Source organism: Dufourea novaeangliae, unplaced genomic scaffold (assembly GCF_001272555.1).
Source record: "Dufourea novaeangliae isolate 0120121106 unplaced genomic scaffold, ASM127255v1 scaffold8, whole genome shotgun sequence".
Lineage (NCBI taxonomy): Eukaryota > Metazoa > Arthropoda > Insecta > Hymenoptera > Halictidae > Dufourea > Dufourea novaeangliae.
Window position 1 is genome coordinate 13,147,758 of NW_015373923.1, and position 15,893 is coordinate 13,163,650.

General features: G+C 36.8%; 1 protein-coding gene across 1 annotated transcript in view; it reads right to left on the reverse strand.

Moving 5' to 3' along the window:
* The window catches only part of LOC107194635 (hemicentin-1-like), a 102,289-nt gene extending 93,849 nt beyond the window's left edge, over positions 1-8,440 (reverse strand). Inside the window, exon 1 of the mRNA XM_015584283.1 lies at positions 8,377-8,440. Within this exon, the coding sequence (XP_015439769.1) occupies positions 8,377-8,440 (64 nt within the window). The remainder of the gene's footprint in view (positions 1-8,376) is intronic.
* Between the last annotated feature and the right edge of the window lie 7,453 nt (positions 8,441-15,893).

A 15,893-nucleotide genomic window follows, 5' to 3' on the forward strand; every position in this document is an offset into this window, starting at 1 on the left:
TATACGAAATTATTAATACTACTACACTTTAATCCGTCTACAGATCTAAAGAAGGAATTGAGTATAGGTAACCAAGTTTGGAATAATTTTTAAAAATATGACACAAGCATGATAGTATGAGTAGAGTGTGACCTTTTGCAATATTCGTGTACGCTTACGCAAATTATTCTATTGAAATATATAAGAAATTGTTTCTGTATGAACTAATATTACTGATGGTTAACTTTATTGGTCAACTTTAATTGCTATTTATATGTCGATAAGTACTTGTTTGTAACTTCTACAATAACAGCAGCCTATTTGTTCTTCTGTTAACTTCTTTGAATTATTCATGTAAAATACTAACTAAGAATGAGGTAGCGACTTATTTACTGCCTCCCCATATATGTAGTTGTGCTTACTTTTCTGAAAGCACTCATTATCAGATAAATATTTAAAATACATACATATAAGTAATAAAAAAGTAATAAAGCATAATTTTTTTACTTTTTTATCATATTTTTGAATGCTCTTCTGGTGATGTCCTTACTTTCGAATTTTGTTTTGTTCATTAAAAATGTTATATCGTACAAAAGAAGGGATGGATCTGTTAATTCTTAAACACAAATGAACATTTCCTTATTTCTTTGTCACATACATATATTCTAGCATTATCGTCGCAAGAAAATGTACATATAATTCCCAATCAGTAGCGCATAGTATATGCATAATGTTTCGCTCATTTTTTACGTCGCAATTAACATGAAAAGATATTATTAACACACTGAGCGCCATTAAGTAAAAACATTATGTTGCTTTCGATCACTGTATATTTTGTTTATTACACTGTATCCAAACTAATACAGTTGACCCATTAGACGAGTATGTGTTGTATTTAATTGGATACAAATGGTGCTTAACGCGTAAAATGCAAAAAATTAAATTAGTTGTGTGCAAATATAATTAACACATCAATGTCCTGTAAATAAAACTAGTTCGACGAAAAATTAATTTCTGATTTTTCGTCTTCAATATATTCGTCACACATACCGCGCCGTTCGGAAACAAAAAGTAGTCGTCTACAGTCAATTCCACCGAAGTCACGTTGATCTCTTGCATCGGTTCTACAAACCTCCAACCAAGGACAAATTAAAATATCCTCTGCACACATGCACGAGCGGACATAATTAACCGCATTCATTCCGGTCGAGATGGTCGTTGATCGCCAACAGAAATTCAGTCACCAACACTGGCACAAGGTGTTCTCCACGACGAACGACGACATCCTTCGGGATTAGATCTTATTACAGGAGAATTTAGCGGTGACGTACGCGCTGACGGTTAAGGTCGTGGCTTTCCGTGCAAGCCCGTAAGGTGCCCGATGCCGCGCGTCCTCATGCTGGTTGGCGGTGTAGATGGTGGTTAACTGTGGTTTGATGTCCTCGCGGAACGACTACTCTATTAGATTTACATGAAGATGGAGTTATCACGTTTTAACGAGCCACCCACCAACGCAGACACCGTTGCGCGGCCGCCTCTTATCTACCTACGGTGACGCGTTTGTCGTCGTTGTCAGACGAAATCAACGATCGTACAGACGCCCGCAAGAGCACCGATCGCTCCCAAGGATCTCATCGATCACAGTCACCTGTCGTTTGCTTGCTAACTCGGCCAATCGCAACAGCCTGGTGGTTCCACAAATTTCCATCTTGGGTCACAAAGCGACGATACTTCCTCGGCAACTTCGAAAAATGTGCGCGGAATCGCAAACCGTGGGTGGACAGGCTGCTAGTTGCACGCGTCTGAAGTCTGGAGATGAACAGCTTCGAGAGTTTGTTCGAGTGGCAGAATGAATATCGTTGATTGAAGATCTTTCTGACAAGGGAAGTTCGGTAACCGGAAAATTCCGATTTTTTTTACATTTTGCAAGTTTGTAGGGGTCCTCAAAAGAAGTATGGCGCAATTTTTGTTTTTGGCCTAATTTCAGTTCTTCAGGGTGAAAAACATCCCTTGAAGATAGGTGTTTCCATATTTCCCTGTATATCTTTGAAACTATCGTAGATATAAAAAAATGGTTATAATAAAAATTAAACGGTTTTTTATGGTCTATAAAACGATGCAATTAAATTGATACAAATTCTTTGTTTAAATAAAAACATCCCCCCCACTTTTATTAATTATCAATTAATAAAGGGCAAGGTAGAATAAGATGCTGCAACAGAATTTAACTTTAAATACGTCTGTAGAATTAAATTTTAGACATATCCTAGGCGAATATTTGGTACAGGGCTCTCGCGATTATTATCCCGAATTAGGGTCCGCGCAGGGACTATAATCGTGGACCACGCGAAACACTTCTGACTCTCGTGAATACGTTTTCTGCCCGAAGCTTGCGCCTCGGCAACTCGCCTTTGTAGTATACCGAACGTAGAAAAGGACAAGCCAGTGAAAAACAGAGAGAAAGCTTCCCTTCCCACTCAAAAATGATAGTCCTTCTCTTAAATGATAGTCTTTGAAATGAATTTTACATCTTTATGTGTACTGTATTCGTACGGTTTCAGTCCCCCGCATTTGGTAGTTTTATTATTATAACAGTTCCAATTTTCATTAGAAACTTGAAACAAAATTTCAAGGTATCCGTTTTTCTTGTATTGATTTATGTTCTTATTAACAAATTTACGCAAAAATGGGATAATCATTAGTAAAAAAAAGTATAAAAATTTACTGATTTTGAATACATTTTTGAAACAAATTGGTATTTCAAACAGCTCTTTATGTAGTTATTATTATTGTTAAAGAATAGATAACTGTATCTTAATAATTTCTTTCTCAGGCGAATAGTTTGTGTAATCTTGAGGAAAAATATTTTTCATCCCCAATTTTGTGGGCTGTCTTCATTAGTAACTTTGAGGGTTGATTTATCCCCCTAAATATAAATGCTAGCAGCGAGAAAAGGTAGGTGTCTAATATTTTCCAATGTAGGTATTACCTCGGTATCAAACTTCATAAAAATCGACGTGTCACACTTTAAACATGCCTCTCGTGAGCTAATTTAAAAGCCGATGAATTAATTTAAACCGTTTAACCATCGCACGGCGGTGCTTTAATCCATATGGACCTTGGTTTCTAAAAGCTCCACCTAACTTATCAGCCTATGCATCCCATTTAAGCTGGGAGGTGTTCATATTAAGTCATATAAAAAAGTAGGTTACCTTGGATGATTGGGTTTGAAACTAAAGTTAAAAAGTCGGAAGTATTAGGGGTCCATACGGATCCAAACATCACCGCTGTACGAACATTGAAAACGTCAATCTTCCGAGGGTTCAAATATTTCATTGCCGAAGCGTATAGTGCCTCTTAAAAAATAGAGCGTACGCTGTATACAAACACTCAAATACAGACACATCACAGAAATGTTCATCTTAAAATCTACAATCCAACGTATCAGTTACGAGTGGTTCACTGAAAAGCTGATTAATGTAACTAGAATATAATTCAAAAGGAACTAAAAGTATTTCGAGAAAAAGCATATAATATAATACTCCATTCATCACTTCTTATCCACACACACGACTAACTGATCGCGAACTCCATTCTAGTCCGAAGCACGAAATTTTTTGAGCCCGTCCGAGAATGCACGTTGGTAGGACCCGACGTTCGCAGTGACAAGCGCCACGCTCGCCGAGCGCGGAACAATTTCATTTATCACGAGAAAAATGGCGGTTAAACTCAGCGAGCGAGCGAGCGTACCATTCATTTCCCGGAGATCGAGGGGATGACAAAAGCCGCGCGGGGATACGCCTGTAACCAGGCAGAAGATCGGAGAGAAACGCAGGAAAATGGTGGGCGCCGAGCAAGGGGTGAGTCGCTTCTTCTTTGTCGTCCCCGTCGTTATATCACTAGCGCGAAACGACAGGAGAGTGTATTAGCGTGGAAACCGTCCCAGCGTTCGGGCGTACCGTCATCCTTGTTAGCACGTTTTCCGCGATACTTGCTCGCCAAGAATGTCGTATCGGGGGATATTTTCCGTGACAACGTCGACTCGCCTTCGAATGAACTTTATATCATTTATTTACGGACGATGTGGGCGCAATTGTTACTTGTGAGGGTGCCCGGAGTTTTAGAAACTGTCGACTTGCAAAGTTTAGGACTTAATCGTGCTATAAACTGCAAAATGGATTGAACGTTGGTTCTTTCTAGAGATACGCTACAGTTCGGGAGTTTGGGATCATATGTTGCACGAATAATGAAATTGATTTTATTTTATTGGAAACAATATAAAGGGATTGTATGTATAACTTTCCTATACGGAACAGAAGGTCATAGTATTTTGTATTAGGTCAATATTATTGATGTAAGTATAGACGTAAGATTGTTAAAACAATCGTAAATGGTTTCGTACGAAATACAATACAGTAAAAAGTTTATTTTCTATGTTATTCTACAAATTATATGCTGGTTTACAACGTAACAGAAATTGAAATTGGGTAAAATACTGGAGCTACATATATTTTTCTACAGTTATTCAATTTAAATACATACTAATGATTATCTAACTGGTGCTAATGTACTTTTTATATCTTTAATCAAATGGATGATATTAAACTGCCGTATTTATGATGAATTATTTTGTACGATTATAGAAAATAGGTAGCGTTGAGAGCATGAAATGCTAGACTACGTTAACATTTTTAAATACCCGTGTATATACATTAAACGTAAAATTACAACATTTTGCTTTGTTAGTAATAACATAAGATGTTCACAAACATTAAATATATATGCTTCTAATGTACCTACTTTATAATTTTTTTTTATGAAAGATGTCAGAATCAGTGCCATCTGTTTTATAATTCTAAACATGAATTCCTTTATTCGATTATATTCTCAAATTCACGTTTCTAATAAATGTTGTTTTGAAAAAATAGTATTTACATTTCAATATATTCATGCATGTATACACTTTTTACAAACCATAATAATATTTAAAATATGATGGTGGGCTATAATCACGCAATTCAAGAAGTTATAATAAAATAGTCCCTTTACTCCAAATCGGTTGTTCAATTAATCAACTGTCTCACAAACATGTTTTGTCTGAACGTTTTTCCAACGTCCAAATATCCCAAAAAAATTAGAACGCAAGAAGCGCGTTGCCGACCGAGGGAATAACGTTGTATTTCATTTGCTGATAGCAAGCAGCACCAGAATGAAAGGCGGAGAAAAATAAGGCCAGTTAAATTTACGTGTTCAATAAAAAGGAAAATAAACGTACTCCGCGCACGCTTGCCTGGAGGCGATCATCTTCGAGATTCAAGACCCTCCCGCGCATCCGAGGAAACGGAAAGATTACTTATTTACGGGCACCCCGATGCTGCAGGGTTGAGAGAAGCAGGGAAAAAAAAGACGGAGCCACGATGCGTTTCACGTTCCCTCGAATTAGCTGGTTAAGGAGAGCGGCCGTTGATGGATTCGTTTTCTACGTAGAAAGGTTATTTATGAACGTTACGAGTCGCGGCATCGATCCGTACCGGGAACGACGTGGGCGTTCAGAATTCTTCGGCAACATGAACAAATTACGATGCACGCTACACATCCGTTTAACCGAGAAACGAGACAGCCAGTACCCGTTTCTCGAGCAAGTTGGAATTAGTTTCGTATCGAGCGTTAGCGATTGAGGTTTCTATTAGCTAATGACGAGGGGAAGTGTTAACAGTGATAGAGATGGTGAATTAATTGTGAAAAAATATTCTGAAAAGGTATATGTACTTGTTATTATAAAATACTTCACTGGAACTAACCAGGGAATGACAACTGTCCGTCTTCAATTATAACGAAGTTTTATATGATGAAAATATACATATACTGTATGTAGAGAGTATAATGCGCGAAAAGCGGAATGAAGGGTGCCTCCATGCGCCTTGAGAGGCATATTAGAGTGGGCCCGTGATGCGCCGAAAAGGCGCACGTAGCACAGCCCCGGAGCCGAAGGTGTGCGTAAGCGCATTTCCCCTCCTCCTCCTCAAAAAAAAAAATAAATAAATATAATACATATAGTAGTATACTCCTCATATTAAAAAATTATACTTTTGTTTTGAATGATATTAATGAAAATACTGTTCTTTATATAATGAAACTCTACAAAAGCGACGCATATATTTAGCATCGTTTCTTTTCTTATTTCCATAACATATATGACATCGTTTTCTTATAAATTCGTTAATTTTCTCAGTTTGTATTCCTTTTATTTCGTGTTGATTTAAATTTCCGGACAATCTTTCCGGCGGATCCTGTCGAGAACGTATCCGTGCCGTCTCTTGCGCGTGATATTCATTTGACGCATTAGTGCGTCATTCCATAGCAGATGGCAATATTCCATTTGACGCGGTATTGAGTCTTCCGTCGATAAGGTGTTAGTAACTCGGAACCGAAGCCCCGAACGTAATTTCGTCATTCTTGGCTTTCATTTTACTTTGGCATATTGAATCGATCATTTGGAAGGATCCCACATTTTTCTTAACACCCTGTGTATCCATTCCAGTCGTGAAACGTAACAAAGTGAAGCTATCGATATTTGCTTTTGTCTCGGGTGCAATTCGAAGGTCCAGGAAGATACGTCGATTTCGAATGTCGGCGTACGGTGGCCGAACGATTTTCGCAAATGAACGGTTCTTGTGTTTCCCCGGAAGCACATCCGCCTTGAAACACGAGTTTATTCGATATGGGATTCGTGGCACGAACCGCAAGCAATACTCTGTTTGCTCATTGGCCTGGCGAAATTTCAAGCTCGTCAATTAGGAACCGTATTCCTTGGTTCGATCCCGGGGCAAAGCGGAGAGCAAGGTAAGACAAATTGTCCCACGTAGAGGTAATTAAGCCCACCTCCGTCCATCGCCGCAACCAGAAACGTGGAATAAAAATGTCCAAGGGATTCTTAAAGTCTTGCTCGCCCTAGAGCTTAATTTAAATTTACTCCGCGATAGATCTTATTCCTGTGTTAATTATTTCTTGAAGCGGTTGTTCGGCATATAGAACTGCTTTATGATAAAGGCGGAACGAAGCGGGAGCTGTTAAGATAAGCCTATCCGGGCGTCGTTCTAATATCGTACCTTATCTTTTGTTCGAGCTATTAATGCGACAGTAAAGAGGGATGCGTTGGCAGCGACGGGTGAAAATGTCGCATTCACGTGTCTGACGAGCAGATAGAGCTACTACTTGAACTTCACACCTCCAGGGTGTAACTACGGGCAGTGCATTAATCGTTTTATACTTCGCACGGATAGTCTGTTTCTTCCGGAATTGTTATCGTTAAATTATCGTTGTAACGCGGATCATTCGTGCATTTTATAGTTCGAATTAGCACGATCTGAAGTGTATGACTTGAACCATTGTGTTTTGTCTGTGTAGTCGTTTTGAGATTGAACACAGAAGAAGACGTTCGTTCAATCAATGATGAAACATATTCCAGCAAATCCAAGCAACATCTGGACACAGGGAGAGAGTAAGACAGTCATTGGTAAAACGTCTGATAGAGTTTGTTGAAAATCAAAACCGCTATAACTTCCAATCAAAATCAAATAGGACATATGTTTAAATGAACCATTCCTATTGTTTAAATGTGTTGAAGTCACCCTTAAAATTTTTACGTGTACGTAATATGGTAATACTAATTTGTACCGAAACCACCCTTCTTGTAATAATAACGTTAATATAACATTTGAAATATTCAGTGCTTGTATCAATTTCAAACGTACGTTTTGCAAACATAATTATTAAATTGTTAATGTTGATAAGTGAATCTTGTTTAATGTAAATACACAGTTATTTGAATCAATATGATGCGAAAATTACTTGATGGTTACTTTCTTCTGCAGTTTAATTTTCAACTGGATTTAAACGTTTGATAATTCTTACAAGTTATATTTCACATCTTTGTAAGCTATTGCGAAGTAAAAATTTGAATAAAACGGCATGTATTATAGATGATAGCACAATGTTCAACAATATCCAAAATCAATGCGAAGTTTTCGACGAAACGTCAACCAGAATGAACAGATGAAAGTTGCTGTTTATTTATAAAGTAGTGACCAAATATTAACGGTAATAAACCATAGTTAGTTGAAAGGGTATAAGTACCTACGTGTTCAAATGAAGCCAAATAAGCAGCAATCGACGTTGAAAGTGTCTGGCAATATGTATAGCGCGTTGCCGGCTACGCGATTTCCGCTGATCAGAATTATTGTAATATTTGAGGACGGCCGTGACATGAAAATATCGACCTCATCCATAAGTACCTAATGAACCGAGGATACACATTGAGGGAATTTCAATTCCGCTAGCAGGATGTACATTTGCCTCCCCAATAAATCGGAAAAGATATGAAGCAATATTAATTACGCGCATTATCCGCTTCTGCTAGTTCCTCCAAATTTATCTGTATATTTCCACCACCGAAACTCATTATTTTAGCTGACGTGAAGTATACGGTGGCTGTTGTATCGCAAAACAACGGTGAAAATAAACTTCACCTTGAATAATTACACAGTACTGTAAAACCGAGTGTTACGATTTATTAGGGTTGTCCTCCTGAAATGTCGCATTTTTAGAAACAGTAACTTACGATATTTTATTGAACTTTAAACGTATTTTATTAATCAAAGCAAAAATTAAGATAAGCAATTGTTAAGGTAAAGATATATTAACAATTTTTGATACATACTTTTTACTTACTTTTATGTAAATATTAATAGGTGTCAACATATCTTTTTAAAATGTTTCAGCCCAGATCGATTCTAAAACAACGCTATATGAAATGAAGAACAGGATAAAACCATTGGCGGTTATAACTCGTGAATAGAGTATAATAGCTCCTCGATTGACAACATAAAAACACGCTTCGTTATGATTATTTTCTCTTTGTGTAAATATTGCTACGACAGTTGTTACCAATTCTTTTAGAATATTTAAGATTCTGATTAAGTAATTATTTATGCAAATAAAACTCGTTTAATATTTTCTGAGAATTATAATACTTAATATCATATATGTATATCATAATGTTCAGTTGTGATCTTGCTGCTTGCTTGCAAATTTTTATTGTCATATATAGATGTCACCAGAACGCGTATGCAACTGCTACTAATACGTCTCTTCCGGTTCTTATGTTTTGCCGACAATCACTCTTCAACCAATGAAATGTGCATTATTACGAAAGCAAATCCACCTCGCCCGTTTACAACCTACATTTCATACTTTTATCAGACAATAAATCAATCTCCTTCCAAAGTTGAAATCGATCACTCTAGCACAAGTTGACTCTTGCTCAAGCAATACAAGTCTTATAACTAGACTACGAAGTTTTATGCAAAATGACATCTTATAAAGTAATTGATCAAGACAACAGCATGTGGAAGAATTTCCTTTCTCCCCTAAGTATCTTATTCGGTTCAGAATTAATGAGAAAACCCGTTGTATTTGGTATAAGTTTCGTCTTTTATTCGATCTCACAGAACCCAATAGGTTATAATGCATAAAATCCGCAGTTTACTTATAATAATACAATATTTTATGAGACGTATAATCAGGCGACTAGTTAGAGACTCTGTATTTTATAGAATTCTTCAGTTGTGATCTAAGTACGGAATTCTTGAACACAAACGCGACCATACAACACTTTATTAAATTATCAAATTTTAATAGAATCTGTTCAATCATAAGACTTGCAAAATCAACTTTGTAAAGAATACAACTATACATACAACAAAGTATTGGGTCAGTGAAAAATTTTTGTTTGATTTTCTGCAGGTGATACGATCGCCATGGTTTTGTGGAAACAAACAATTATGCTAATATATTGTTTATCAATATCAATGTAACAGAGTGAAATGTTGTTCAGAACAAAAGTTGACGCGACTGACTAGGTGCGTTTTTTAATCGAGTCTTCGAAAAGAAATCTGAAAATAGAAGGAGTAAATGTCACAAATGTCGTAAAAAATATTTCTGGTCTGTTTGGAAAAATAATCTACCGAAGGCTAAATGTGAAGTCAATCAATTAATTAGAACTTAAACTATCGTGTCGGTCATTTAACAAAGTACTTTAATTAATTAATTAATTAGAAAAATGCGTTTAAACCTTTGTACATTGCACGTAGCAGACAGTGTGCCGCATTCTTTACAACATTTGTAGGTAATTTCGTTAAGTTTGCGATTCTGGGAAAAATCTTTCTGCAGTCAAGTGCAGTCATAGTTTGGGAAACCTATATTTACAGAAATTGCAACAAAAAAATTGATTTTTTGAATGGTCTAGACAGGAATACCCCGTTAATATAAGGCGGAATGTCCCTCAATCTCTACTTAATAAGCTATATTACAAAGGGGGCCCGAATACTCACAGTCAGTAGATTTACACGTCTCAAACGCGACATCTTTCTTTGTGCAAGGAAAAAACGAAGGAGACTATTAAAATAACGGTCCTTCGAAGAAAAATCCTCTGGCTGGCAAGGACGACTCTATGGTAAGTCTAGATATATTGTGGACGGTAACGTAGTAGGTAGATTAATGGTTTCTACTGGTGCTCGGGAAAACGTTTTTATAGCGAAAGGTGGCCCCCGCCTGGGATAAAATGCCGCGACGGGTACAGTTTGGGTTCCGCTCAGCCAGTAAAAGTTGTAATTACTGTAAATCGCGATGTAATTGCCGTAGTAATTACCGTAGGGAAGTAGGCACCCGGCTCGCGTAAATAAAGCCGTGCTTGCGAGCTTACCAGTGTTCCCAGTAAATTTCAATCGTGAATGTTTCATTTGTTATGAAACCACTTTAATCGCCTTCTCATTCCCTTTGTCCCTATTGACTTGTTTAGGCGCAGAATATTATTTCCTTTTTACCTCCATTTCTGTTCATTCGGTAACAATACAACTGTCTGAAATGTTAAAATAATAACAACATGTTCCCTTATGTAAGTTTTCTACACGCATTAGAATCAAATTTAAAAGAAACAAATTGTTTCATTAAAAATGCAAAGGAAAGTGACATTTGAAAGATAAAATTGCATTATACGTTCCCTTATTTATACAGGGTTCTTTTCTTATTCTTCCACAGAAATTAATTAAAAATATAGATTGAAATTTTTTCGTGTAGAGCTTCGTGTTCAAGAAAGTGGTATTTAATTAAAAATTCTTTGAATACATTGGTTTTGGAATGAGACTGGTTAATATGTAAGGCTACTATACACTGTCTCTACATGTAGTACGTACAAAAGTCAAGTCAGACTGCGGTATGCATACAGTAAAAAATAATATCCAATTAAAATACCCTGAACCATAGGTCGCAACTCAACCGTTTTCTTGGAAAAGTATATTAAACTTGTATTAATATTCGGACCCGCTTTATTTGCAACATGCTTGCATTTTTCAATCAAATTCAAGGTAAATAGTATCTATTGTCGCACGTAGATACCCCTGATACACCATTATATAATGGTGAAAAATATAAGCAGGTTACAAGTAAAGTGAGTCCGAATACTAATGCAGTTTTAACATAATTTTCCAACAGAACGGTTGAGTTGCGATCTATGGTTTCTTCCGAACTTTTTATCCTCATGACGAGTAGATTACGATGCAATAGGTAATAAAGAACTTGGACCTTGAATTTCAAAGTTGAGGTCAACTTTGTGATGACATTCCTTTGTAGATCGCCACCGACCAAGAGGTGTAGGATAACGCTATTCTAGCCGTGACATATAATTTTCAAACACCCTGTACAATAATAAACTTCCAACAAATATTACATTCTAGTTTACGCAATATGTTCATATTAATAAAATGTTTATAAACCCATGATACAAAGTATCAATATATGTTTATCTTTTTTTTTTAATCTGACGTGTATCATTTCATGACATTAGCTGATTTTGTTTCTAAACGTATTAAATTTTATTTATAAACGGTTATATCATTGCAGAAAATTGCAAAAACATCGAAACAGTGTTTTTCTATTACAAATTACAATTCTTTTTGATATTAATTATAATTCCGTTTGATTTTCATAAATCTTATAAAATTTATTTTTTACCTCTGAGAACTCCTAACTTGGGCTCGAGCTGTACGCTACGCAGTTCAGAGACAGCCTATACGCAGGCAGTTGTCGCAACTTTATGGATTCCCTTTGACGATCCCTAACCCGGAATGAGATTATGTATATCTGCGATTTACGTTACTAACTACTTAAAGCCGATTTGCAGAGAGCTGTTATCGTCAAGGCGGGTGCTTTCCCCTTCACAATCGTCACGAATATACGTCTCTCTAATGACTGACGCTACTTTAAACTTACTACCGGTATACATCCAAACGCGTTACCGTCCACAAACTGCATTGCAAATTCTTCCAGAATTCGATCTTAGAACTGGACACTACCAGCCCCAGCTTGTTTCACTTGCAAAGGATCAGACGGAAAGTCGTTTCTTCCTGGAGAATATTTTCAGAATTTTGCAAGTATTCTCACGAAGTTGATTATACAGGATGTTCGTAAATTTGGTGTACGTTTTTATAAAAATCATATGCATGTTAAAAATCATACGCGGTTGTTCGACTTCAGGCCTGAATAGAAGATCATTGACATTACTTATAACACCATTTCTAAACTGTTGCTGAAATATTTATAAGACATTAGTTTTATTGACAAAGGTTTATACAACAAGTAAGAGTGCAGTGTATGCCTGAACAGAAATCATGCATGAGCAATTTAGAGCAGTCATTTTTGTAAAATTAAGCATGCAAACATAGTAAGAATTCGAATATGTGTTGGATACACGGGCAATAGAATAAGACTTTTCCAACATGTATGTTCATTTTAGACAGTTTCTACTTTGTGCCGGTACAAATGCTATAAATACACGTCATTTAAATGAATTTTCAAATCCAATGTTCTCCAACACGAAGACTTAAAAGAAAACATGTTATTCTTTTCCGTCATTGATTTTTGCATGCACAATTGTCACTCATCGGGTCGTCCCACAATTTTGGGGATACCCTGTACAACAAGTAAGAACATATTATTGTAGAAATCGGCTTTGGAAGTATATTTTCTTGAATTTCCTTTTATATTGAATTAAACATGGATTGTAAACCAACTGTCATCAAAGTTTTCTGTCTTTACAATTTTATGTACTTAAATGATCACAGAAAGTATTAATAATTTTCCCAAATTCAATGACAAATATAATTAATAAAATTCTACTCCATTACAATCTAGTAAAGACCAGTACAACAATTTATTTATTACTGACAAACCAATATTAAAACAAATTCAATTTATTTGTAATGCACTAATAAATCTTGATGTCACGTCGACCACTTTATATTCACGGCTCGATATCAAATTTACGTAAATTTGTCAGCTATCGTCCCGCCATCTAATTTACGGGATGAACTTGAAACGTGCGGAGAGGAGATCGGAAACACATAAACCTCTAATCGAAAGATCCATGAAAAGGACCGCAAGACAGACCAGTAAGGAAGCAACGAGATGAAAGCCGGCGTCTATTATCTTCTATTCATCGCTTTATTCGCGAGAAAACGTATCTGGAAACGATTTCCCCGTCGCACGTGGCTATCAATAAGAAAGCTTGAATTTTCACGGAAACGCGAAAAGGCGGCGGTCTGAATACTTGAGGCACCTCTTTATGACATTCCATAGTCGCATCACGATTCCCGCGTCAGTTTCCTCCCGCGAGTAACAGCTTTCGTATAGAACAGAACAGTTCTGTAGCGAAGCTTTACAGTTCTCGAGTTCCGCCGGAGACATTAATCTCCCGTATGAGTTACGACGTGCGCCCGCGCGCACGCGTTGCTCGTTCGCCCAGCCGCACTCCCATGTGCGTGCTCGCGCAACCCAGCCGTGTCAGTTCCGTAGCTACATAGTCGATATTTAAACAAGTATATATTTACACACGTGACGCAAGGGGTTTCGCAATCGCTGTGGTGATGCTACAATCGCTTAAAATTCAGGGTTATAGGATAACACGTGTGACGTAGAAATAAAAAGGGTTGGGGGGGGGGGGGGGAATTTAACACTTTTTCCTCAGGTAATTACATATTGAGTAAAATCTTGGAATCTTTTTAAGGGATGTTAGGTAACATTTTAACGTTATCATCATACATTAGTTATTATTTGAACTTACCAACTGGCGGAGTTATGCATACATAGTTTACAGTCATGCATGGCAGGGCCTTGTCAATTGGCATCCAGTAGATCTTCAAAACTACGATTAATTCACCCGAGCAACTTTAAATTTGGGCACACTATTCGACATAAAATTAACTAAGTACTGTAGGAGCTTGTTTATTACAGGCTATTTTATTTCTGCATAGGAACGCCCTTCGTTCACACGTATTTCTCACGCACGTGCGCGCACCCCACTCTGTCGCCCAGCAGGGAAGGAACAGAGTACATACGGTGTCTCGTGTAACTCGCATATTTTTTGTTACAGAAAGTGCGGAATATATAATATTGTTTTAATACAATGTTTCTATACTCAATAACTTCCGTGAATAAACTTTTTTGATATCTCTAAAAATAACGAAGATAGTAATGTTGGTATCGGCGATCGAACAGTGTGTGTATCCAGCCTGCCCTATATGTAGCTACGTCGAACAAGTGAACGTCCTGAAAATTTAGCCCGTAGTAAAACAAATAAACGAGCTTCTACTGTATTAGATTGGCAACTAAATTCGCGACCCCACGTTCCCTCCAGAAGGACATCGTATAAAACTAAAATTTAACAACAGCTACAGCATAAACACAGTACACTATTCGTCTCAGCTTGAACAATTTTTCTGGAAAAGGTACAAAAACTCCGTTATGTTCTCTCCTACAGCTCCTGCGGAAAGGGATTATCTTGCAACAGAACAACGTTCGTCCACACATTTCACACAAAGCGCTGGGAAAAAGTGAAGAGTTGAGCTGTGAACGTCTAATTCACCACTGTACATTCCAGATGTTTCCTCCAATGGTTACCATTTGTTCCGATCGTTACAACATTCGCTAACCGGAAGACGCTTTTCTAAAGTGGACGATGTCACAACGCACTTTTCCATGTATTTTATTTCAAAGTCACCCGAATTTTACGGCAGAGGAATGAAAAAATACCACAAAATGGCAAAACATTACCGATTTGAAAGGTGCTTGCGCTGATTAAAAATTGTAGTTTATTGAATTTTAATGAAATATTTTTCCAGAAGGAATACGAAGGTCGCAAATTTAGTTGCCAACTTAGTATAAAGTAGCAAAAGATTCTTTTTTCGTGTTTTAATTTGGTACTATTTAATAAATTTTCAAAGTTGATATTTTACAGTGACCAAAAAGTTTTTTTCTATGTAAAATTGTAATTTTTATACGTTTCAAAATTCTCAAAAAATCGTAAGTACAAAATTTTATAAGGAATAATATGTCATTTGAAGTTAATCGGAGGAATAATCTCGGAGATCAGCTGGGTAACATCTGGCAAGGTCCTGTCAGACATGATAGCAGACAATGTTGTATAATTCCACTATTTTGTAATTTTAAGTAACAACTAATGTATGGAAATGAAGTTAAAATGTTGTTTAACGTCTCTGAAAAAGGCTCCAATATTTTATTTAATAATCACGCGAGAATCAATACTTTAAGTTTACCTATTTGTTTAGGATTAGAAGGTGGTGTACCACGTTAATCAGTGTCAACTAGAATTTGAGGGAAATAAAAAACAGACACCGTGTCAACGCTTGCTCATTCTCCCCATCGAAGGGTAAGTCGGCCTGTTTTGCAAGACCTCGTAATTTATCGTTTACGACCCGGCCTTTCGCCCGTCTCGTACCGTTCGCGGGACGTTTTATCGAATTTAATTAAGTCGTCGCGTTTCAGATCCCCTGGATTTCACG